This window comes from Nicotiana sylvestris, chromosome 6, assembly GCF_000393655.2.
Source record: "Nicotiana sylvestris chromosome 6, ASM39365v2, whole genome shotgun sequence".
NCBI classification, from domain to species: Eukaryota; Viridiplantae; Streptophyta; class Magnoliopsida; order Solanales; family Solanaceae; genus Nicotiana; species Nicotiana sylvestris.
This window is the reverse complement of record NC_091062.1, coordinates 50,998,150-51,023,670: the sequence shown is the minus strand read 5'-3', so window position 1 is coordinate 51,023,670 and position 25,521 is coordinate 50,998,150. Positions and strand designations below refer to the sequence as shown.

Here is a 25,521-nt window from a genome sequence, read left to right as displayed (position 1 = left end):
AAGAGATGGCATGCAATAACCAGCCACAAATTGTAGGCGAAAAGATCACAAAGTTCCTTGAAGATTTGAAAATCAAGAGAGTCACATCTTAACCCTATCATCCGAGCACAAATGGTCAAGCAGAATGAACGAACAAAGTGATTATACAAAATCTCAAGAAGAGGTTGGAAGCGGCTAAAGGTAAATGGCCTGAGGAACTACCTGGAGTGCTATAGGTGTATCGAACAACTGCCAAATCGAGCATAGGAGAAACTCCTTTTTCCTTTGTGTACGGAGCAGAAACTTTAATCCTGGTAGAAGTAGGAGAGCCTACCTTAAGATATTTCCAGGCAACCAAAGAGACGAACGACAAAGTGATGTTGGTCAACTTGGAGCTACTCGATGAGCGCAGGGACTTGGAACATATAAGAATAGATGCCCGGAAGTAGAGAATGGAATGATATTATAATCGAATAGCTAACCTCCATTATTTCAAAGTGGAAGACTTGGTTCTAAGGAAAGTAACTCAAAACACCCGGGAACTCAACGTAGGGAAGCTAGTTCCAATGTGGGAAGGCCCCTACCAGGTTTCAACTGTCACCTGGAAAGGCTCAAACGAGTTGGAGAACCAGGATGGAGAAAAACTATCAAGCAACTGGAATGTGACACGCATCTAGAGATATTATTGTTGACAAACATCACATGTACTGAAAGTATGTGTTGCACTTGTCTAGAAATTCATTAGTGGGTTCCTCGAAGGTGCAAGACTTTCAGTGTTCCAATTCGTATTCTTCGTATTTGAACAATGGGGGAGGGGGAATGATATGAGGATACGACAATAAAGACTGCCTCGTCGACCGGCACACGAAAATCGAGAGTATAATTGTATTATCGGGACCAGAAGTTGTACAAGTTAACCAAAAGAAAATGGCAATTTCATTTTAGCGTAACGAATGCTTATGTATTTTTTGAAAAAGGAAGGAATAAAGTAAAGTCCTTTTAATTTCCATCTTGTTTCTTGTCTAACTGATGAATTGATTTTATCATTTGAAAGTTAAACAAGTACTTCAAATGCTAGTGTCGTAATGAACATGAGATGTCCTCTTCAAGAGCACCGTAAACATAAGGGGGCCCTCTCTTATAAAAACCCTCATGATAAAGGGTTGATTTTGGAAGAACTTGTGCCCGAAATCCACAAGCTTTCGGGGAAAAAATAAACCCAAGGCCTTACATAATAAGACCCAAACAGTAAAACTTGCGCAGAACACTTTAAGCAAAAAAAATGCAAAAATTAAAACTTGTATAAATGATCAAACAAAGAAAAGACTCAGACAATACTTGAGCAAAAGATGTCTTTATTCACAATAAACATGCCTAAGTGGCACGGATACAAAAATTGGAAAAAGAAAGGAAAAGTGAAACTGTTGCATCTTCGGAACCCGGAGGAAGAGAAGTGTCCGCGCCCCCAGAGGAAGTGGGTAGATCTGCCGATGGCTCAATATCTTGGCCCTCATCAGTTTGGCCTTCAACGTCTTCGCCTTTTGATTCCTCTTTAGTTTCCGAAGTTTCGGAACTGGAAGCATCAGGCCCTACCGGGAGACCCCTTTTAGCAGCTGACTCAAGCTCATGGGCCTTAGTTATTTTAGCATCAAAGTCAATGATATCCGCTTTATCCTCTTCCAAGGTTTTTCTCCTCATGTTGTACATAGCATAAGTTTTCTCAACAATGAGGGAAGCCGTTTGGCGCTTAAGTTCTTCTTTGAGCTGGATGACCTTGGCAGAAAGGTGTTCCCGGGCAGATCTAATGGACTTGAGGCTAACATCGAGCTCGCAGGAAGTTGAGCTAAAAAGTCTATTATGCTCAATAGTCTTCCTATACTTCTCCTCCAATTGGGCATGTTTCATCCCCGCAATAGCAAGCTCTTTAGTTTTGGAGTTCAAGGCTGCCTCTAAGTTGGTCAATCTTTCAGCAGAGGCAGCCTCGCGATCCGTTGTAGCAAGAATGACACTATGGACTTCAGCCCATTTGACCTCGGCTTCGTCAAATTTAACCCTCAGCGGGCCAATCTCTTGGCTAAGGGTTACCAATTCTTGCTTGCTTTGCTACAAATAAGTCTCCAATACAACGACCTCAGCAAGTTTGGCTTCCAATTCTAAGAGGCGAGCAGCAATTTGCTCTCGCTCAGCCAAAAGTTGATCCCATGCAAAGGTAAGTTCTTCTTTTTCCCGAATCAACCTTTGGAGGCCCTCAGAAGCAAGAAAATTGGCCTACAAAACAAGATAGGAAAACTCAGGATATTTTCAGGCAAAAACAAAAGAAATAACAAAAGAAGTGAACAATGTACTGCTGCGGCGTTGTGCATGGCATTGTTCAAACAATCACTCTCCTGAGAGAGCCTGTATCTTTTCCCAATCTTTTTCTGAAGCCAAAGGCTTTAGATAGTTAGCAAGTTCCACCGCCCGGGATAGCAAATTGCATCCGGTGGAGACCAAGAGAGTAACGCTCCTCCTCCTTTGCGAATATTCTGAAGAGGGAGCATAATTTTTCCCCAAATTCCCATGAAATGGGGATTAGTGGAGAAGAACACCCTCTTCTCGAGTAGATGCGACCAGTGGAGATGATGTAGCAGTTGATGGTGGAAGAGTTGGTGAAGATGGAGATGAAGCTGATGGCATTGAAGGAAGATAAACAAGTGCGACAAACGCAGTGCTGGTTGTTGGTTGCTCACCAATCGAAGAAGGAAAGGACCCGGTACTCAGCCCCAAAATATCAGGCGTAGCGATTGGGATCCAGAAGCGGGAGTTGCCATTTTCCACCATTTCATACTACCCTAGAGCGTCGAGACATCGTCTTTAGTTAGTGTAACTAACTCAATAGATTGGGCGGTCTGTTGAGTTGAGGAAGGTCATTGTCTTCTATGTAAAGAAGCTCCCTCCTTGCTAGCTTCTCCATCATCGTCAATCATCACGGTATCTATTGTCGACCTAGGCGGAGGGCTCGTCACCACGACTTTCAGAGATGACGGGAAGCATTCTTCGCTCTCTTATTCTTTCCCCCGACTACGGAGGAATGCCTTCTTTTTGGTTGCTTGTTCTCCGGTCGGGGACTCTGAGAAGAAGCACTTACGTTAGAAGCAGGCCTGAAGACGCCTTTTTGTGAAAAAGCTTTTTGCAGCAGCCTCGCCGCATCAGCAAGATCAGCCAAAACATCCTTCTCGGGGAAGACAACTAAGCCCTGAGGTTGACCTATATTCAATAGGAGAGAAGAATCAAATAACTTTATCATAAGAAAAGGTAATGACATGATGAGTTAAACTTACCATGATTTTTGTCCTTCCACCCATATTTTAGGGACAGCTCTTTCTGCGAGCGGGTTTTTGGTGTAGTAACGTCAAAATTTTCTGAACCCATAGGTCCAAACCCTCAACCCTAGGGGGAACCCACCAAGTCATTGAGGCGGGTAAATGAAGAAAAGTTAACAATGAGGAGAAAAGGATATTTAACAAGAGGAGAAGCAAATTGTATACGTACGAGTGTGGTTCCACAATTCTAGAAAGGAAGGTTCCGAGGCTAGAATGATGTCACTGGTGGCAACAGAGACAAACCGTTCCATCTACCCACGATCGTTATCATCATCCATGATGGATAGCAATTCATGGTGGCCTCGCTTGCTGAAGTTGATCACCCCCGCCCCCCTCCCCCCACGGAAGATCTTGGGGAAATAAAGGTTCATCACATGAGCTAAAGATAACCCCTCTACTGTTTCCTGGCATAGACGATGAAGGCAAGCAATCTTCCTCCACACGGAGGGGCTCACTTGTGCCAAAAACACTTGATAGCGGAGGCAAAACTCCTCAATGACGGAGTTAAGCTCTCCACTCAAAGAAAATGTCCCCAAAGTAAAGGGATATATATAGAAGTACATAAAGCCCTTCTTGGATAAGGTTACCCGCTCTGCCAAGTCAGGAGCGATGATGTCTAAATCCTGGCAACAACAATCTTCCTTCACAACAGGAATACTGAAAGGACGGATGGAAGAAATATATCTACTAACAGCCCATGTATGAGGGCTAACAGAAGGAAATTTCTCTTCGAAGTCTTTTGTTGTAACAAGACTTCTAGGGATGATGGTGCTCACTTTGGAGGACCAGTGTCCTCAGCTTTGTTTTTGTTCTTTGAGGAACTGGTATTTTTTTAAGAAGAAACCATTATATGTTATGGAAGAAGGAAAAGTTTTTCTCGCTTGAAAAGAGTTAAAGAAAGGTTGAAGAACATAATACAAGTTGAATGAAGAGAGTTTGGAGAATTATGAAGTATGAATGAAGGAGGTTGATGCGTATAAGTAAAGGTTTAGGCGGCTAAATTCGTGGCAATGATTACTTCGATAACCGGCAAAAGTTATGCTGAATCGTAGGACGATGCATGTTCGGGGCATTAAATGCGGAGAGACGCGCATCTAATCAACCGTCAGAAGCTTTTTAGAGGGGATCATAGTAATTCCCGCCAAAAAGAGTGTTTCTACCAGCTTCTCAGTGACACAAAGTTATGTCACCGGAAAACAGGGGAACTATCTGTCTAGGGTAAAATATGGTATGATAAGGGGTTGCATAAGAGAGTGGCACGTGGAGCCGAAGGCGGAGGATAGTTAAAACCGAAGACAACTATTCCATTTGTTAGTGGAAAAAATGACGCTCATAAAGATGTAATAAATACCTTCTGCCCGGTAGCATTTGATAGAGAATATTCCGCAACATTTAGTACACTGCTCGTTACAAAGAATTTGTCATTTATGCTCACCGGTACACATTTTTCAATGGCCCTCATAATTGACATTAAAGAAGAGCAAGATCCTAGGACCTTGTTCCCTAGGCGCAACTATAAATAGTGAGCTTTGTTATCATTGTAAATGACACGAATTTCTAGCAAACTTATGCTATAATCGATTCAAAGCTTTATACAATTTTATCTTCTTACTCCTTGATTTCATTGTTGTGGTGCCCCAAAGCCCTTCTCCCAGAATTATTGTTTCTGCTATTTTATCTTCATTTCAAGGCTAAATATTCCGTATTTCTTTAATTATTTTATTATTTCAGGATCGAACTAATTTACTTGTCTAGAAACCACGTATAAATTCAAATATACCATTTTATGGTTAAACACTAATCTGAAGGATATGTACACTCTAAATATATCCCCACAAAAGAAAAATATACAACAGAGGGTACTCAAAATTGTTTGAAAATGGGTTAGAATTGAAATGGAATTACAAGGGAAAAAAAATCTCTACATTACTAATTATGAAATGGAATTAAAATGACAGCTTTTTTGAACACCAATAAAAATGGTGGTGGTCATGGTAATATTGATTGTGAAAGTGGTGGCGGAAGGGGAGGAGGTGTTAGTGGTGGAAGAACTGTAGGAAAAGGGTGTAACTTGGGTTGGCGATGAGGTGACATGCTATATGGTGTCCACCTAGTCAAAATGCCAGTGCTACTTAGGATTGAGCTTTCACCTTGGAAAGCCCAACATATGAAGGGTATATTTGAGCCACTTTTATGACATTAGAGTATTTATGGCCGAATAGTATAACAGAGGGTAAAATTGATCGTTTTCGAATATTAAAAAGGCATTGTTGACCAAATAACATACAAAATAAATATAACGAACATGATTGTATGCAAGGTGTATACAAGTTGTATGTGTTTGACCAAATTATGTACAACAAAAACTTTATATTGTAGCTTTTGATAGAATTCTATACGACAAAAAAATGTATATATATTGTAGCTTTTGCCTGAATTTATATATATATTATAAATAAAATTTAGTTACTTTTTGGAAATAGAATAAACCTAGCTAAATCGAGTAAATATTGTCCTAATATATATAGGAAAAATTTAAATCCTTATGTTAATTGGACCATAAGTATACAAGTAACAAATTAGGAATCGCTTGTGCCTAAGGATGAAAAGTTAAGGACCATTTTGGTTAAGACCCTCATGCTCTCTCCCCACCGAAAAGCTTAAAACCCATCTCAAAATCCCCTCGCCCATTTAGCAAGACGGAAGACGAGCGAAGAATAGCAAAACCCAAGAGAGAAGAAGAAGAAAGATGAACACAGACATTACCGCATCGGCAAAGCCCGAATACCCAGTTATAGATCGAAACCCTCCTTTCACTAAAACCGTTGCCAACTTCAACACTCTTGATTACCTTCGCCTTACTACTATCGCCGGCATCTCTGTCACTGTCGGCTACCTCTCTGGTACTTTTTTTTAATCATTTTCTATTCACATTTTCATATCGATTTGGTTGTTCTTGATTAGTTATATTTAATTTTTGCATTTGATTTGTGTAGGAATAAAGCCAGGGATAAGGGGCCCATCAATGGTAACAGGAGGTTTAATTGGGGTTATGGGAGGATTCATGTACGCTTACCAGAATTCAGCTGGAAGACTCATGGGTTTTTTCCCCAATGAAGGAGAGGTAGCTAAATACAGGAAATACTAAACTGTCTTTTTGTTTTGTTTTTGGATTTTCTGGATTTGTTTCTTGGTGGAGAAACCATGTAAGAGGGGAGTTGCCCTTTCTGATTTGAATTTTTTTGATGAAACTGATTTCGATGAAATAATCAGACTTTAGTTGCTGCCCTACTGTCACTTGCTTATTGTATTATGAATAATTCTTCTTTTGGGTTGACTCTCTAATTGGTTGCCTTTTCCAAATATATGGTGTGTAACATGATGTTCTACTGTTGGATTGCATTCCAGTAACCCATTTTGTTATGGTGCAAATAAATTGTTTATTTTGCCTAACCTGTGTTAAGCACTGACCTGAGGTAATTGAGAACTCAATTGAGTTGAATCATTTTGGTCTTACATAATGGGCATTTTCTATGCCACTATTTGAATATGTACTAGAGAAGTCACTTTACCTGTTTGGGTTATTCTATGTATGTATATATATGGTTGAGCGCGCGGGGGGGGGGGGGGATATTCTGTTCTAGCAACCTTTCCAGAATATACTGGTAAATTGGATAATGACTAGGCCTGGTATTTAAGTTTTTCTCTCCTGCTCTTTCATACCTTTCTGAAGCTTTATCATTTACTATGTTTCATAAGGGCATTTTTCCCTGTTTTTAACTTTAGTTTCAGCCATTTCCACTTTTTTAATAAGAGAAGTTACTCTTTTAACTTCATAGTATACTAGTCTGTAATGATTGTTTTAGATGTACAATAATTGTTTTGGAAGTGGGCGGAGGACCAAAAACATAATGTTACATTTGAATATGGACTGTGGAGTTGCATTATGAAAGGATGGGGAGACTATCGTTGACATATCACTTTCAGGGTAGGAGACAATAGCAAATCAACAGTGGTGTGAAGGCTGTGCATTGAGAATTGCCTTTTTAACACTTACAGAGTCATGCCAGTGGGAGATGACCAGTACAATAGATCCTTAGGATACATGAAGTGGAAGTTCATTGGATTTGAGGTTTAAGAGAAATCCTGAGGATTGGGAGCTGGTGGAACTACTTTACAAGCATATCATAGCGAATGATATACCGGACGCGTGGTGATCTGGTGCTTGTTTACAATCAAATCTTACTACCATAGTTTGCGAGGATTGGGGGGGGGGTAGAGAGAGAGAGAGCACCAAACAATTGGATCCCTATGACGCCCAAGAAGGAGTGTTTCAGCGTTGTTGGGACCTAGGGGTGCTATACCGACAACAGAAAACCCAAAAAAGAAAAGAATCACTTATGTGAGTTTGTGCTTTATGCGTCAATATTCGGGTGAAATGTAGGACCATCTCTTGTTGCATTGCCAGGAAGCGATGTTGTTGTGATGGGTAGTCCTAAGCTGGTTTGGAGTGCCATGGGTGATGCATGGACCATAAAAGGAAGCACGACACAACTGGGTTTTTTGAGGGAGAAAGAGAATAGCTTGGGCATGAGATGTTGCTCCGTTAAGGGTTGTATGAAGGAAGAGAATTAGGAGAACATTTGAAGGAGTAGAAAATGATCTGCAAATCTAAGGAATACTCCCTCCGTTTCAGCTTTGTATGACACGCTTCGGTGCAGAGTTTAAGGAAGAGAATTAGGAGAACTTTTGAAGGAGTAGAAAATGATCTGCAAATCTAAGGAATACTCCCTCCGTTTCAGCTTTGTATGACACGCTTCGGTGCAGAGTTTAAGGGAGAAAAAAAGACTTTTGAAACTTGTGGTCTTTAAAGCAGAAAGGGTGAAAGCATTGGGGGGCGATAACATTTGCGTGACTATAAAAACTTTTCATTAAAGGTAAAATGGTAAGCTTAAAGTTAAATTATTTTCAAATATAGAAATGTGTCATTCTTTTTTTTGACAGACTAATAAGGAAAGTATATCATATAAATTGAAACGGAGGGAATAGTATTTTATCTCTAGTTCCCTTTTGGTACACACCATGAGGTCCCTGTTTGTATAGAAGATTGGGTGCCTTTCTTAGAGAGCCATATTTTTGTATTGATATACGGCTTGTATATGGAATTCCCCATCAATATAAAAAAAGTGCACCTAAATCCAATGTCAAAAGATAAAAGTTTTTGTAACACACATGTAAACTAACAAGAATCAAAAACAGAAAAAGTGGCAAAGCTACCACAAATACTACTGTTCTCGATGGACCTCATTGTTGATCATTCAGTTAATTTATTACTGAAGGTGTAAATCTTCCGGGAAAGAAACTATTCATGTAAAGGTTTCATTTTAGCATGTTTCAATCAGGGAAACGGCCCAAAAAAAAAAAGAAAGAAGAAGAAACAACTACAAAAGAACCATGTATTTTGAGCTCATAAGCTTATTGCAAGTTTATCTTGATACAATATTTGTATTGCCATAGCACCATCTTAGTGCTAAGCTTTTCTATAATATATACGTTCCTTGCCTGTTCCAACAAAAAAGAGCTTATTTGCTGGAAATGGCAGTTTGGGGAATGATGGCAAGTTCTTTATCCAGAAGGTCGTATTTGACAAGAAAACACAATTTTAGGGATGAAATTTCCTAGTACGTATGCCCAAGGGTTCTGGGTTTTGGTTGTACTAGTAAGAGCGCATCACGTGATATGTAGGTTAGATGCACATCACGGGTGCAAATAAAATTCTGGTATTTATGTGGAGAAGGGTAGAAGGGGCCCCATGTTGTACAGAGTTTCGAACCGGGAACCACTGGCCCTTGGAATTTTATCGATTATTTTAGAAAAAAAAAACCAAATCTTATTATTGTCTTGATTAACCAGAAAACTGGCACTGGAAACCAAAAGGTGCACCTTGTGGAAGAGAATGGAAAGATATATTGGTGAAGCAATATACCTACATGTGAATAAGAAAAAAGTGGTGAAATAGTGGGACTGCTAGTTGCATCTTGAAATTATAGTGGAGGTGGCAAGATTAAGATGAGGACTTCAAATGCCTTCCTTTTAGGACAAGGCACTAAATGAAGAAGATACTGATGCCCTCTTCTTCAGATGTGTCAATAGAAGTGCTGCAGAACACGAATGTTTTGAAAATACCCATGCCACTTCATTGAAGGACAAGCTTTCTATAAAAACCTTTACAAACTTGATCATCGAGCTAGAGCGAGCGCAAATAGATGTGCTGGATATAGAAGAGACGGTTAGGATAGGTTTTCTTCATTGACAATCACTCTTTGAAAGTTAATGACTTAAAAGCTTTGAAGCCAACTCTTCTAATGTAGCTCGAAAGTTGCAGCAAGGATTTATTCAGTTTAAATAATGATGTCGGCTAACTAAATATTACAATCATAAATTTTAAACTGCGTATTGATGTATTTCATGTTGCAAGAAATCAAATATGGGTAGCACGACTCCAGAAGAAACTTATATGATGAATCCCTCTTAAATATTTGTTCTGTTGGTTGAAGGTCTATTGTGGTTTGACTGGTATAAGTGCTAAAGTTGCAGCATGACTGCAGGAGTAACTTTCATATGTCGAACCATGCCTTTTAAATATTTATGTTGAGTTGTTTGCAGCTTTTTTTTTTTGTGTGTGTGATTTGACTAGCATAATTGCTAAGGTTGCCATGGTATTCTGGTAGCATACCCCTAGAATTCTTTCTGGACTCTGCTCTTTTTAGTATCTGATTGTTTTATTGTTCTTAAATTGGTTACCTGCTCCGTGGATGTGTGCTTCCTTTTCTGTATGGGTTGAGAAATAGCATTGCCTGTGTGGCTCTGCCTTGTTTTCCAAAATTTCGTTTTGCCTGGTTGGTACCACTGAATGTGGCTTGCATGAAATCTTTATTGCTTGTTTTTGGGGGAAGGTGTTGCTACTGATACTGGAAGAACGAGATAATGGCGATTAACATATCACCCCTGGGTTGTCTTAGCTTCTTGACCTTTCTTTTTAGAAGAGTGATGAATAGCTTTATGCTAAACTGAAATAGGTTATTATGCCTGCAGTAAGGAGAATAGGTAATCTGCATTTTGCTGGTGTCATTGCCTAAGACTTGTGCCATCATTCATAACTTGTCTAGGCTTTGTGGTCTCAGGTTTGTAGAATTGAACAATACACGATGTGTGTTCGGGAAACATTTGAAGTTCACTTATAATTTCTCTCAAGTTATTAGGGAAACTTACTTGAAAGTGCTCTCAGATTAACATGAATGAAACATTACAATAGCAGTGGTGTTACTCGTGTGCATCTCGAGTTCTCGACTATTCCATTGGGTACCTACATTTTTTCACCCATACAAGCATCAAATAAGTATATCTGGACCATCATTTGACCACTTCTATTTCGTTAGGTATATGTGTCTTATTAGTATTAGGGGTCGTTTGTAAGGTGTATAGGAATAGTATTGAATAAGGTATTAGTAAAATTGGAATTAGTTATGCTGAGATTATTTCTTATCGGTTCTTTTGGTTTGATGTATTAAAAATAACATGCATTGCATAATTTTTTTTAAAAAGTTGTTTGGTGACAAATAATCTCGACATGTGTTGGAAAGGATTTGGAAAAGGTTTTGAAAGAGCAATTCTGTCTTTATATATGCTTATTTGTTATGAATAGAATTCTATTTAGAGTGAATGTCTATCTTGTAGAGAGTTTTACTTTGTGACTAAGTCATTCTCCCCCCCCCTATAAATAGAGGGGTCCTACCCCATTGTAAATCATCCCAAAATTCAATAAGAATTTCCTCTCTCTTTCTCTGCAATATTGTTCTTTTACTTTTATTGTTTTATTACACGTTATCAGTACGAGACTCTACCGTCTCAAGAAGCTCTTTGAGAAGATTAAGGTAACTTTTCTCCTCTTTTTAATTATGACTGACATTATGAAAAGAAAGTTCATTGCCCTTGAAATTTCGGGCAAGAACTATATGACATGAGTGTTGGATGCTGAAATCCATTTAGATGCAATGGGTCTTGGAGACGCCATTAAAGACAAAACTAAAGCATCCACCCAAGACTGTGCTAAGGCCTTGATTTTCTTGCGCCATCACCTTGATGAAGGGTTGAAAATAGAATATCTCACAGTCAAAGATCCATTTGTTTTGTGGAATGACTTAAAGGAAAGATATGACAACTTAAAGTTGGTCACTCTTCCACAAGCACGATATGATTGGGCTCATCTGAGGCTCCAAGACTTTAAGTCTGTTTCTGAATATAATTCTGCAATGTTCAGAATTACTTCTAAATTGAAACTTTGTGGAGATACTATCACTGATTATGATATGCTTGAAAAAACGTTCACAACGTTTCATGCCTCCAATATAGTCTTGCAACAGCAATACAGAGAGAAATGTTTCAAGAAGTACTCTGAGTTGATTTCTCTTCTCCTTGTGGCTGAGCGAAATAACGACTTGCTCATGAGAAATCACGAAAATCGACCCACTGGGTCTACACTATTGCCTGAAGTGGATGAGGTGTATTCCCATTATACTAAGCGTGGAAAAGGCCGTGGCCCTATTCGTGGTCATGGTCATGGTCGTGGTCGTGGCCGTGGACAAGGAAGAAATTTTCCTGGTGTTAATCACCCCCCAAAGAAAAATAACCACCAAAAGTGGAAAGGGAAAGATGAGAAGCCAAAGGCAAATGGTTCAGAAACCGAATGTTATTGTTGCGGTGGAAAATGGCATTGGGCAAATATTTGTCGTGTACCAAGACATTTGGTTGAGCTTTATCAAGCATCTCTAAAGAACAAAGACCCTGAAGCTAATTTTGTCTCTGACAATGATTTTGACATCACCCACTTGGATGTGGCAGACTTCTTTGAGCGCCCTGAGGGGAAAATAGACTACTTGATCGGTGATGGATCCGTGGTTAAAGAAGATTAAGTAGTCTGATTTTATTTTATTTTGCTTATTCGTATTAGTTAGCAAATATACATCATGTAATTATCGTAGTTTACATGAGTAGTAGTTTTAATTAGTATGTAGAATTAGTATAATCTGTCATTGAATAAAGTTTGATAGTGGTCAAAATTTGTAGTCGGTATCAGTTGTAATTTATCAGTTGAAACTATTTGCTAAAGTTTTTAAATCAACTGACACTATACGAATTTTTAAGCCAGGCGTGAATCCATGTTTGCTACTGTAATGCAGCAACATAAGTTAGTCTTTTCATCTCTACTAATCAGTGCTAAACTACAAATAAAAACAACTATTATTCGTTAATTAAGAGCATAACGGTCTAACCTTCAACTCCCCCTTCAATTGTTTCAAGAGCATCATATCCGTAAAGTGCATGCCTTCTAAAACACACTCCGTACCAACATATATTGGTCCTTGTATACCATCTAAGCCTTTCATGTTAATCTGTAAAGAATTTCAAGAAATTTTGTTTTCTAATCAAGTTGTTCAATCAAAGATTGTGCCTTACAGAATTTTTTTTTTTATCTCTGAAAATACTAATATTTATTCGTATATTTCTTTTTGTATGTCAACCTATGAGAAGCAAATATGGATATTCCACAAAGCAAACTTGGATCAAAGTTCAATTGTAAAAATATTTGTTTAATTGATTTATGTACGACACATACAATATTCAAAGAGAAGAAATATTTCTCTCATTTAAATATGTGTAAGGCAGATGTTACTACAATTTCTGGTAGTAGTAAATTAATTGAAGGCTCTGGAAGAGCTACTATAACTCTGCCTAAGGGAACAATACTTATCATAGAGAATGCAATGTTCTCCTCCAAGTCCAAGAGGAACTTGTTGAGATTTAAAGATATCCGTCGAAATGGATATCATATTGAGACAATAGATGAGAATAATCTTGAATATCTCATCATTACCAAGAATTTCTCTGGCCAAAAGAGGGTTATTGAGAAGTTCCAATCTTTATCTTGTGGCCTGTATTGGACAAGAATTAGTGCAATTGAGGCACATTCTATCGTAAACCAAAAGGTTACTGATTCCAATACTTTTTTACTTTGGCATGATCGATTGGGACACCTTGGATCAATTATGATGAGACGAATTATAGAAAACTCAAATGGGCATTCATTAAAGAATTTAAAAATTCTTTTAAATAATGAATTTTCTTGCACTTCTTGTTATCAAGGCAAGTTAATTATTAGACCATCACCAACAAAGGTTGGAATTGAGTCCCCTGCGTTTTTGGAACGTATACAAGGGGACATTTGTGGACCTATTTACCCACCTAGTGGGTCGTTTAGATATTTTATGGTCTTAATAGACGCATCTTCTAGATGGTCTCATGTGTGCCTATTGTCATCTCGCAACCTCGCGTTTGCAAAATTAATGGCACAAATAATTCGACTACGGGCACAATTTCCCGATAATCCAATTAAGTCCTATTAGACTTGATAATGCTGCTGAGTTTTCATCCCAAGCATTTAACGATTATTGCTTATCAATTGGGATGAAAGTGAAACATCCTGTAGCTCATGTTCACACTCAAAATGGTCTTGCAGAGTCTTTAATTAAACGTCTGCAATTGATAGCAAGACCGTTACTCATGAAAACGAGGCTGCCCACTTCTGTTTGGGGTCACGCTATTCTGCATGCAGCAATGCTAGTTCGTCTCAGACCGACAAATTATCATAAATATTCCCCGTTGCAACTAGTTTTGGGTCATGAACCTAATATATCCCATTTAAGGATTTTTGGATGCGCAGTATATGTGCCTGTAGCACCGCCATATCGCACCAAAATGGTCCGCAAAGAAGGTTAGGAATATATGTTGAGTTTGAATCGCCCTCCATTATTCGCTATCTTGAAACATTAACGGGGGATTTATTCACTGCTCGATTTGCAGACTGTCGATTCGATGAGACACTTTTCCCAAAATTAGGGGGAGAAGTTAGTGAAACCAAACGGGAAATTTTGTGGAAAAATCCATCATTATCTCATCTTGATCCACGTGCCTCTATTTGTAAAAGAGAGGTGCAAAAGATTATCCATTTGCAGAGAATAGCAAATCAAATGCCAGATGCATTTACGGATTTGAAAAGGATAACAAAATCGCATATCCCTGCAGAGAATGTTCCAATCCGTATTGATGTCTCCGTTGGACAATCTTCTAGTGTCATAGCTAATGAGTCAAAAGCACGCCTAAAACGTGGTAGACCATTAGGTTCTAAGGATCGAAATCCTAGAAAAAGGAAAACAAATGATCAAAATGACACTACGAAAGAATCTTACGAAGAAATCCACGATTTAATAAATTCTAAGAATCATGAGGAAACCACTGAGCCCGAGACTCAAGAAAATAAGGAACTATCAATAAATCCAATCGATATTGAGACAAATTTGAATCGAGTGGATATAGTGGTGGATTATGTCTTTGCATATAATGTTGCATCTAGCATTATGCAAGAAAGTGAGGATCTTGAACCTCAATCTGTTGGAAAATGTCGACAAAGACTAGATTGGCCAAAATGGCAAGAAACAATCCAATCAGAGTTGAATTCACTTGCAAAACGTGAAGTTTTTGGGCCTGTAGTCCAAACACCTAATGGTGTTAAACCTGTTGGCTATAAATGGGTCTTTGTACACAAGAGAAATGAGAAAAATGAGGTACAAAGATATAAGGCACGCCTTATTGCACAAGGATTTTCACAAAGGCCTGGTGTCGATTATGAAGAGACATATTCACCTGTTATGGATGCTATAACTTTCCGTTATCTCATTAGTTTTGCTGTCCATAAAAGCTTGACATGCATTTAATGGATGTGGTTACCGCCTACCTTTATGGCTCACTTGATAATGAGATATACATGAAAGTTCCCAATGGATCTAAAATGCCAAACGCACATAATTCAAAGTCCCGAAAAATGTTTTCAATCAAATTGCAAAGATCGTTGTATGGTCTAAAACAATCAGGACGAATGTGGTATAATCGTCTTAGTGAGTATTTATTAAAGGAAGGCTATATAAATGATGTCATTTGCCCATGTGTTTTTATAAAGAAAACAACATCGGAATTTGTTGTACTTGCCGTATATGTTGATGATATAAACCTTATTGGAACTCCTATAGAACTCCAAAGGGCAATTGATTATTTAAAGAAGGAATTCGAGATGAAAGATCTCGGAAAGACAAAATTATGTCTTGATTTGCAAATCGAACATTTGGCAAACGGAATTTTTGTTCATCAATCTACCTACATAGAAAAGGTATTGAAACGGTTTTACATGGATGGAGCACATCCATTAAGTACTCTGATGGTTGTTCGATCACTTGATGTGAATAAGGATCCATTCCAACCTCAAGAAGAGAATGAAGAGCTACTTGGTCCTGAAGTACCATATCTTAGTGCAATTGGTGCACTAATGTATCTTGCCAATACTACAAGGCCTCACATTACTTTTTCAGTTAACGTCTTAGCAAGATATAGCTCTGCTCCCACAAGGAGACACTGGAATGGAATCAAACACATATTGCAGTATCTAAAAGGGACTACCGATATGGGCTTATTTTATGGCAATAATTGCAGTCCTGATCTTGTTGGTTATGCCGATGCTGGGTATTTATCCGATCCACACAAGACCCGATCTCAAACAGGTTATGTGTTTACCTGTGGAGGCACTGCCATATCTTGGCGATCGACTAAGCAATCAATTGTGGCTACTTCATCTAATCATGCCGAGATAATTGCTATTCATGAAGCAAGTCGAGAGTGTGTGTGGTTGAGGTCTATAATACATCTTATTCGAGACAAATGTGGTTTGAGATGTGACAAACTACCCACGATTTTGTATGAAGACAATGCAGCATGCATAGCTCAATTGAAGGGAGGATTCATAAAAGGAGATAGGACAAAGCACATTTCACCAAAATTATTTTTCACACATGATCTTCAAAAGAATGGTGATATCAATGTGCAGCAGATTCGTTCAAGTGATAATATGACTGATTTGTTCACAAAATCTCTACCGACGTCAACCTTCAAGAAGCTAGTGCACAAGATTGGGATGCGAAGGCTCAAGGATGTGAATTGATGCTCTCATCAGGGGGAGTTAATGCGCGTTGTACTCTTTTTTCCTTACAAGGTTTTGTCCCACTGGGTTTTCCTTGCAAGGTTTTTAACGAGGCAACCAAAAGGCGTATTATTAGATATGTGTACTCTTTTTCCTTTTCTAGATTTTTTTTCCCATTGGGTTTTATTTTAATTAAGGTTTTAATGAGGCACATTACTTATCGAGTAAGCATTCAAGGGGGAGTGTTATGAATAGAATTCTATTTAGAGTGAATGTCTATCTTGTAGAGAGTTTTACCTTGTGGCTAAGTCATTTTCTCCCCTATAAATAGAGGGGTCCTACCCCGTTGTAAATCATCCCAAAATTCAATAAGAATTTCCTCTCTCTCTTTCTCTGCAATATTGTTCTTCTACTTTTATTGTTTTATTATATTATTCATGTATTAAAAATTATGGTATTGTTAATGCCATAGTTTACGATGCATAAGAATAGTACTGAATAAAGTATATAACAAATAAATGTATTAGTTATGCATATATTGAAAAACACTACCTAATAAGGTGAAAAACACTACCAAATAAGGGATTAAATATACTGAAGCTAATACTTGTATTTCCTTAGCACATCTTACCAAATGACCCCTTAGTATCGAGTATCTCCATCTAGCCCATCTTGCGGAAACTTCGAAATTCAATCCGGTATTGCATCTTCTACAATATAAAAAATAAATGTCGGGTACCTTGTCTATTTGTTTTTTTTTCTTCCGGCCTCTAATGTGATTTTTTAACTAGTCCCATGTTCTTCAGTTCAACTTTATCGTTCGTTAAGCTACACTTTTTGATGCGATATAGTATACGATGATTTAAAATTGAAGATACACCCTCTTTGGTTCCGAAGTGACCCACAACATACCGAAAGAGAAGATGCACTTTATTTATTTACTATTTATATTATATTAGTTAATTTGACCTCGCTTCTCGCGGTTACAAAATATTATTATTTCATCACGAAATACTTTTTAGTACTCGAATATTACAAATAATTTAAATTGAGCTTTGCGAAAACTAAAAATATTTTTAATTTTGCTTTGAAAGATAGTCGAAGCATATAAGTTTTAAAGCTCCAATACTAAGGTACTTTTCGATATTTAATTTTTCAAAAGCTAAACCATAAGTCATATCAAAACAAAACCTCTAAAGTGAACACAAAAAGATAAAAGCCACGACGACACAACAATAGAAAGGCTAAAGTAACAGTGTCGTCGAACCTGTTCATGCTTTCGGGAAAATAGAATTGACTAATAATTTGATTACAATAAAAATTAAATATATTTAGGCCATAAATCTAAGATATAATAATTTTATCACCTTTCTGTGTGACTGAAGCTGACGCACACCTCGTCTAATTTTACTAATCAATTCCGATGGGTGAATAGCACCATGAGCCTTCCTTTCAACCAAATACTACTGTAAATTCTTGTGTTTTTATCATATATCAAACTTTTGACAAATATTATCAATCTTTTTATTTAATGTTAACTTGCATTACATCCTTGTAAGAATAGTAAATATATAAAAATCATTATGAGCGATAAAAATTTTGTATACAGATGTCTTTGTAATTCCCTTAGAGAGAAGGGACATGTACGCTGAATAACTCTGTTAATTTTCATAGAAGGACCAGTATAACTCAATATACTATATATACTTTTTTCCTTTTATATTTGATTCTCAAAAGCAACAGAAATCTCCAAAAGAGCGTTGAACGACTATATATCCAATATCAATTTCTGAGGCTACAATGAAAATCTAATATAGTTTAAACTTCATATCACTAAATTATATATAAGCAACATTTATAGATATTGTTGTCGAATGCTCGTTTTGGAGGAAGAGAAGTACCAGGAAGTTGAACTTCTATGCAATACCAAAATCCAAGTTTATAATAAGAATCTAATATGTTCTAAACTCCATAACACTAAACTATATGTAAACAACATTTATAGATATTGTTGTTGAAGGCGTGACCTCGTCTGCTAAAAGTGAAATGGTATTTTTCGTAGAGCTGCAACTAAATTAAACTCTAATAGTGTTGATGAACTGAAACTTTAAAATTTGGTTTGAAACGCTGTTGTTTTCGAGAAACGTGAAACAATGCTTTTAGTCCTTCATAGCTTAACTGTCAGAATTTAGTATAATTGAGTATCCTATTAAAATGAGAGGAGAAAACTCAAAACTGAGAAATTAAATAAATCATACAAAGACAATCACAATGTTCATCACACTTCACTTAATATGTCTACATTCCAAGTAGTGATTGGGTATAAAATTATCTTTGTTATCTATTTTTTCTGTTCACCCAAACAACTTTTTTAGACACGTATATTTTCTACCATCTCGTTTTTTAATAATTATTTATAGTTTTTTAAAGTATTATACTCAAAGACTTTTATTATTCTAGTTTAGATATATTTAATTTTTGCTCAATTAGAAATTATAAATTAAATAATTTCTAAATAAATTAAATAATTTCTGAAAATGGAAAGAGGAGAAAATACTATTAAAAAAAGTTCATTTTCTTATTTTAAAAATAGGTGAGTTACTTGAACTTGTTTTATATTTAAATACAATATTAGCTTCAATAGATAAATTTCAAATGGAAGCTAACATATAGAAAGGAGAGAGCCTCATGACACCAATTTCAGCCACTAATTTCAATTAACGAATGACTGATTTCAATTATGAAATAATCTCAACCGAGAAAATCAATATTACCGCTCATGAATAGTTCAAATTAGCACTATCAGGAGCCTACTCAAATACCATTTGTGAATATCTCTCTATTTAAATCTCAAGTTCTGAACACTACACTATTCCAAATAAATATGCACATTCTTTTGTATACATCCAGTGCATCTCCATCACTAAAGATCTTAACGAAAACTTACCTCTTTCCAAGATGATGTTACCTTCCTCATAATAACATATGTTACATATTCTAATGATTATTTGAAACTCAGCATAGAAAAAAAATCTTAACAAATAAAAATATCATCATTTTTAAGAAAAGTGAAGATGCCAATATAAACCTGGCCAATTGGGAAATGTAAAATTTACACTTGACTAACGTCCGCGCATAAGAGAAAGCCTTTCTAGATCAAAGCTACAATATCAAGGATCTCTCTGTCCTTGCGCCCAAATTTCAGGCTTCAAATCTTGTCTTCTGAACCTGAAAACAACCAAGTTTATGCAGGATATTTGTGAAATCAGTACAACTACAACTGCTATATTAACAAAAAATCCCAAAAATACTTATATTTTCTAGATATCAGATAGAGAGAAACAAAATATGTAGAAATCAAGATGTGGACTGGAAATATGCAAAACAGTAATCTACATAAGGTTGAAATTCAAACGCCGACATCCATTCAAATGGGATAAGTAAGTAAAGGAGTAAAAAAATGCATGTTTGAACGAAGGTAGGAGAACAAACTTTTTAAAAAGGGGAGAGGATGCATCCACTCAATAGAGATGGACAAAATGTTTGAAAGATGACCAATGAATTTTAAAGTCAAATATGAAAAATCTTTTCTGTTACGTACCATTTGCTATATAATTGCTACGGATCTTTTAAAATGTGGCCGTTGGGTTCTGGAGGAACGGTTGGTTATCAGTTGTAATGGCTTTTGGAATTCATTTTCAAGAGACATGACTTTTGGAATCCTACATTATTAAATTTTTTTTTTTTAAAAAAAGAATGGGTGGGAGAAATAAGAAAAAATGGAGAAAAAAGATAATTTGAAATCCAGGCTTAGAAGAGTGCCACGTCACCGGGCTAATGCCCCTCAATTATAGATATATATAGATTTGACAGGTATCAAGAAACACTGTGTATATAAAATGTCACTCAAGATTTCTAAGACAAATTAAATCGAACCATAATCTAATACTGCTCATCAGTCATCATTTTATTTCCCAAAAAAAAAAAAATGGTATTACTTATAATCAGTTAATAGCAAAAAAACAATTTAAGAAAAAAGGTTAGCGCCATTAGGAAATGATTGATTTTAGCACGAAGCAAAGCAAAGTGAGGCAACGTGGAGACATTTCAGCGAGAAGGCAATTTTGTGGTTGATAAACACCACACATAGTAGTAGCCTGCCTATTATTCCAAATAACAATTGTACGTTCCTACCTTCCCCTGCAATACAATGGAGGGAGTATTGAGGCCTGTGGTCTCAAAAATTTCAGATGCCAAACCAATGTTCAATCTTCAGGCCTTTCCCTTAAACAAACATTTTCTTCTTATGAAACGAAACAAGCAATTAAGGAAGCCGTCAATCAAAGCCTCCGCCACCGAAGAAATTACAGCACTTACTACTACTTCAGACCCAGATATCACTTGGCAAATTGTTGTTGGCTCTTTGGGTAATACAACTCTACTGTTTTTTTTGAATTTTGCGATTAAGCACTTTATTTATTTACTTACTATTTATAATTGCCTTTTTAGTTCTTATTCTACTTTATTGTTTTTCCTGGGATAACGAATTAGTGGATGACTTTTGCAGCCGGTGTGACACCTTTTGTGGTTGCGGGAATCGAGTTCAGCAAGAGAATTGTTAAGTGCCAGTTCTACGTTTCAATTGAATATGTGCTTCGTTTTCAAAAATCTGATTGCTTGTCCCTTTTTAATATGGCAGGTGAAACAAAGGAAATGTGAAGTATGTGGGGGCTCAGGACTTGTTCTCAAGAACAACAAGTTTTATAAGCGATGTCCTGATTGTGGTACTATATATCCTACTACTCTTACTCTGTTTTTCAAATCCAAATGAACATGCACTAGAACGAACATGTTTTCATTTGTTTTCTTTGATATGAATTAATTAAACAGGTGGATTTCTACCCTGGCAGTCTTGGAGAAGATTCTTCACTGGTTAAATCTTTGTGGAAGCTTCACGCCAAGTTTGATTATCCACTCTATACATGTACTATACTAGGAAAAAGAAAATTCTCGACATGGATCTTCTTGTACATCAAGCATAATTTGGCTTTGGTGTTCTTTCCAGTATACTGTTTGTATTCATTTACATATACAGTCAGTTACCAAGCTGCCTTAGAAACTGGAATAACACTACTAACTCTTCTTGATTAATAGTTTTAAAAAAAAGTAAGGAAATATGAATTAATAAATCCATGACCACCCCCACCTTTCTTTCAGCCATCCCTATGAGGTTATGCCCCGCTGATTGCTAAGTGCTAACGGGTAAAAATTAGGGAAATTACCAGCTATGTCCATTTATAAGTAGCTCATTACTAAAATTGGTCAATTGATAAAATATTACTAATATTAGCCAATTAGTTATTTGTAGCAAAAAAATATCAAATTTTTGCTTTGTTTTGAGTGAGTTCTATTAGAATAAATTGGACACAACTTAAGGAGCTTGAATGTCAGTTTTGAGATGATTTGGTGAAGTTTTGAGGTAGTTTGAATTAAAAATCGAAGTAAAAACTGAACATAAAAAAAATGATATGTGCATCACACTGTGTATCATTTGTGTATCATATTTGTATCAATTATGTATCACATGTATATCCATGTAACCTGTGTGTGAGATACATGCGTGATACATGTGTCGCAGAAGACTTTTTTGATACAAAACCAGTCCAAATCACCTCCAATCTTCCTCAAATTTTGTATATTGACTTATCTATATATTTTCAATGAATTTCAACTATACCCATTGAATAAGTTCCTTTTTTGTTTAGATTTTTGGAATATTGTATATATTTTTGTATTTCATCACCTTATTTGCTACCTCATTCATGAAATTTTCTTTCCGTTTTGTATCTAGTATTGCTAATCACGCTTAAAAATATGGAAGGTGATTTTTGCATGTGATTATTTGAGAGAAATAACCCTATTATTTGGTTTTTCAATTTTTGTTGGCCAGTTTTAAGTCTATGACTAATGGCTGGAGGTTGGTAAATTGAGATTTATTTGGGACATTTGTGTAAGTTTCCGTAAAAATTACCTTCACCAGGTATTTATACCAAATCATATTAATTTATCATGATTAAGTGATTAATTAAGGTGAGTGTGTGTATTAATTAACTATGATTTAGTAATAATTATAGTTGTGAAGACATATGTCGTGTATTTATTGGTTTGATATAAATTGTACACATGATTTTAAGCAAATGATGTCAGCCTATATTAGCAGGAGATTATCAGGTACCTAGGTTTGAACCCCCTATTTAAGGTATACCTGTTTTTCAAACGCTTTCGGGGAAAATACACACAAAGCCTTGCATGATCATATGCAAATAGTAAAACTTGCGCAAAACACTTAAACGAAAAAGGATGCAAAGATCAAACTTGAGTAAATGTTTAAACAAAAGTACGCAGAAAGGAAAACTTATACAATACTTGAGCAAAAAGTATTTTTATTTACAACGAATGTGCCAAATGGCACAAGTACAAAAGTTGGGAAAAGAAATCAAAAATTAAGCTGCTACATCTTTGGAACCTGGAGGGAGAGAAGCATCCGCGCCCCAAGGAGAAGTGGGTAGATCCGTCGTCGGCTCGATGTCTTGGCCTTCATCATTTTGGCCTTTAGCATCATCGCCTTTCGGTTCCTTTTCAGTTCCCGAGAATTCAGAACCTAAACTAGAAGAATCGGTAGCATCAGGCCTGGCCGGAAGACCCCTTTTAGCGGTTGACTCCAGCTCGCAAGTGTTAGCGATGTCGACATCAAAGCCAATGACACCTGCTTGATCACTTCCAAGTTTTTTCTCCTCATGCTGTACATAGCATATGTTTTTTCAACAACGAGGGAAACCGCTTGGTGCTTGAGATCTTTTTTAAGTTGGTCGACCTTGGCAGAAAGATTTTTCCGTGCGGATCTAACAGACCGGAGGCTGACATCGAGATCATGGACAATAGAGCTGAAAAGTCCATTATGCTCAATGGTCTTCTTATACTTCTCCAATTGGGCATACTTCACCCTGGCGACAACAAGCTCTTCAGTTTTGGAGTTCAAGGCTGCCTCCAAATTATTTAATATTTCAGCGAAGGCAGCCTCGTGATCGGATGCAGCAAGAACGACACTATGGACTCCAGCCCATTTGGCCCTAGCCTCTTCAAATTGAACCCTCAATGGAGCGATCTCTTGGCTAAGGATCTCTACTTCTTCTCGCTCTGCTGCAACCGAGCCTCCAACACAACAACCTCAACAGCTTTAACTTCAGATTCTGAGAGGTGAGCAGTAGTTTGGTCCCGCTCGGCCAAAAGTTGATCCCACTCGAAGGTAAGTTCCTCCTTATCTCGAATCAACCTTTGGAGGCCCTCGGAAGCAAGAAAATTGGCCTGCAAAAAAAAGTGCAAACTCAAAATTACTATTATAGCAAATATAGAAGAAATAGCGAAGGGAACGAAGAATATACCGTTGCGGCATTGTTCAACAAACACTCTCCCGAGAGAGCTTGTATCTTTTCCCAATCTTTTTCTAAAGCCAAAGGCTTCATACAGTTAGCAAGTTCCACTGGCAAGACAACATGGTGCATTCGGTAGAGATCGAGAGAGTAACACTCCTCATCTTTTGCGGATTTTCTTAGGGGGCGGCATAATTTTGCCCCAAGTTCCCATGAACTAGGAACTGGGGAGAGGGACATCCTCTTCTCAGACAGTTACGGCCGGTGGAGAAAATGTAGCAATTGCTGGTGAAAATGGTAGAGTTGGTGAAGAAGGAGATGAAGCTGATGACATTGAAGGATGAGAAGTAGCTGCGGCAAGAGCAATGCTGGTTGTTGGTTGCTCGTCAACCGAAGACGACAGGGACCTAATACTCGGCCTCACTGTATCGGGCATAACGACTAGGATCCGGAAGCTGGAGTTGGCATTTTGCACCATCTCAAACTTCCCCCAGAGGCATCGTCCTCGGTTTGTGTAACTAACTCAACAGATTGAGCAGTCTGTTGAACTGAGGAAGGTCTTCGTCTTCTATGTAGAGAATTCCCCTCCTTGCTAGATGCTCCATCATCATCAATCATCACGGTGCCTATGGTCAGCCCGGGCGGGGGGCTTGTCACCATAACTTTTGGAGACGACTCGGGAGCGACATTCTTCGCTCTCTTATTGTTTTCCTCGACCGCAAAAGAACATCTTCTCTTTAGTTGTTTGTTCTCCGGTTGGGGACTCCGGCAAGAAGCACTCGCACCAGAATCAGGCCCGGAGATACATGTCTGTGTAGGAGCCTCGCCGCATCAACATGATTAGACAAAACGTCCTTCTCGGGGACGATAACTGAGCCTTGGGGTAGACCTGAATTCAATAGGAGAGAAGGGTCAAACAACTTCCTTATATGAATAGGTAAAAACAAGATAAGTTCGACTTACCATAATTTTGGGCTTCCACCCGTATTTAAGGGAAAATTCTTTCCACGTGGGGGTTTCGGGCATGGTAACATCCAATTTTTTTTGGACCCATTGGTCCAAGCCTTCAACCCTAGGTGGAACCCACCGAGTCGCTGAAATAAGTAAAAGAAGAAGGGTCAATAATGATGTGGAATGATCTTTAGCAGAAGAAAAAAAATGATAGACTTGCAAGTGTGGTTCCATAATTCTGGAAAGGCTGGAGCTGTGGCCGGGATGATGTCACTGGTGGCAACTGAAATGAACCCTTCCATCCACCCATGGTCATTGTCATCATCCATGCTAGATAGCAGAGCATGGTTGTCGCACTTGCTGAAATTTATCATTCCCCCGCGGAAGATCTTGGGGGAATAGAGGTTCATCACTCGAGCTAGGGTTAGCTTTTCTTCCCTCTCCTAGCACAGGCGCCGAAGACAAGCGATTTTTCTCCACATAGAAGGACTTACTTATGTCAAGCACACTTGGTAGCGGAGGCAGAACTCCACGATGACGGAGTCAAGCTCTCCACTCAAAGAGAACTTTCCGAAGTGAAGGGATACGTGTAAAAATACATAAAACCCTTCTTGGGTAAGGTTATCCGTTTCGCCAGGTAGGGAGCAACAATTTCCAAATCTTGATAGTGGCAGTCTTCCTTCACAGCAGAGATACTGAAAGAAGGGTATACACT

At 37.6% G+C, this 25,521-nt stretch overlaps 2 protein-coding genes across 2 annotated transcripts; both read left to right on the top strand.

Annotated features, from left to right (window-relative positions):
* The first annotated feature begins 5,942 nt into the window (after positions 1-5,942).
* Positions 5,943-6,706, top strand: LOC104227631 (NADH-ubiquinone oxidoreductase 20.9 kDa subunit). The gene is made up of 2 exons (XM_009779910.2): positions 5,943-6,244; positions 6,338-6,706. The coding sequence occupies exons 1-2, from the start codon at positions 6,091-6,093 to the stop codon at positions 6,487-6,489; spliced, it is 306 nt and encodes a 101-aa protein (XP_009778212.1). The 5' UTR covers positions 5,943-6,090; the 3' UTR covers positions 6,490-6,706.
* Positions 6,707-20,590: 13,884 nt separating this feature from the next.
* Positions 20,591-21,531, top strand: LOC104226745 (uncharacterized). The gene is made up of 4 exons (XM_009778806.2): positions 20,591-20,852; positions 20,993-21,042; positions 21,125-21,209; positions 21,316-21,531. Exons 1-4 carry the CDS (start codon positions 20,636-20,638, stop codon positions 21,360-21,362), a joined length of 399 nt encoding a protein of 132 aa, XP_009777108.1. The 5' UTR covers positions 20,591-20,635; the 3' UTR covers positions 21,363-21,531.
* The last annotated feature ends 3,990 nt before the right edge of the window (positions 21,532-25,521 follow it).

Excerpts from the sequence above, each read along its gene's own strand:
- LOC104227631 (XM_009779910.2), top strand. The coding sequence starts at position 6,091 with ATGAACACAGACATTACCGCATCGGCAAAGCCCGAATACCCAGTTATA. Across the intron at positions 6,245-6,337 it reads CACTGTCGGCTACCTCTCTG|GAATAAAGCCAGGGATAAGG; the intron begins GTACTTTTTTTT and ends TGATTTGTGTAG.
- LOC104226745 (XM_009778806.2), top strand. The coding sequence starts at position 20,636 with ATGGAGGGAGTATTGAGGCCTGTGGTCTCAAAAATTTCAGATGCCAAA. Across the intron at positions 20,853-20,992 it reads AATTGTTGTTGGCTCTTTGG|CCGGTGTGACACCTTTTGTG; the intron begins GTAATACAACTC and ends TGACTTTTGCAG. Across the intron at positions 21,210-21,315 it reads TAAGCGATGTCCTGATTGTG|GTGGATTTCTACCCTGGCAG; the intron begins GTACTATATATC and ends TTAATTAAACAG.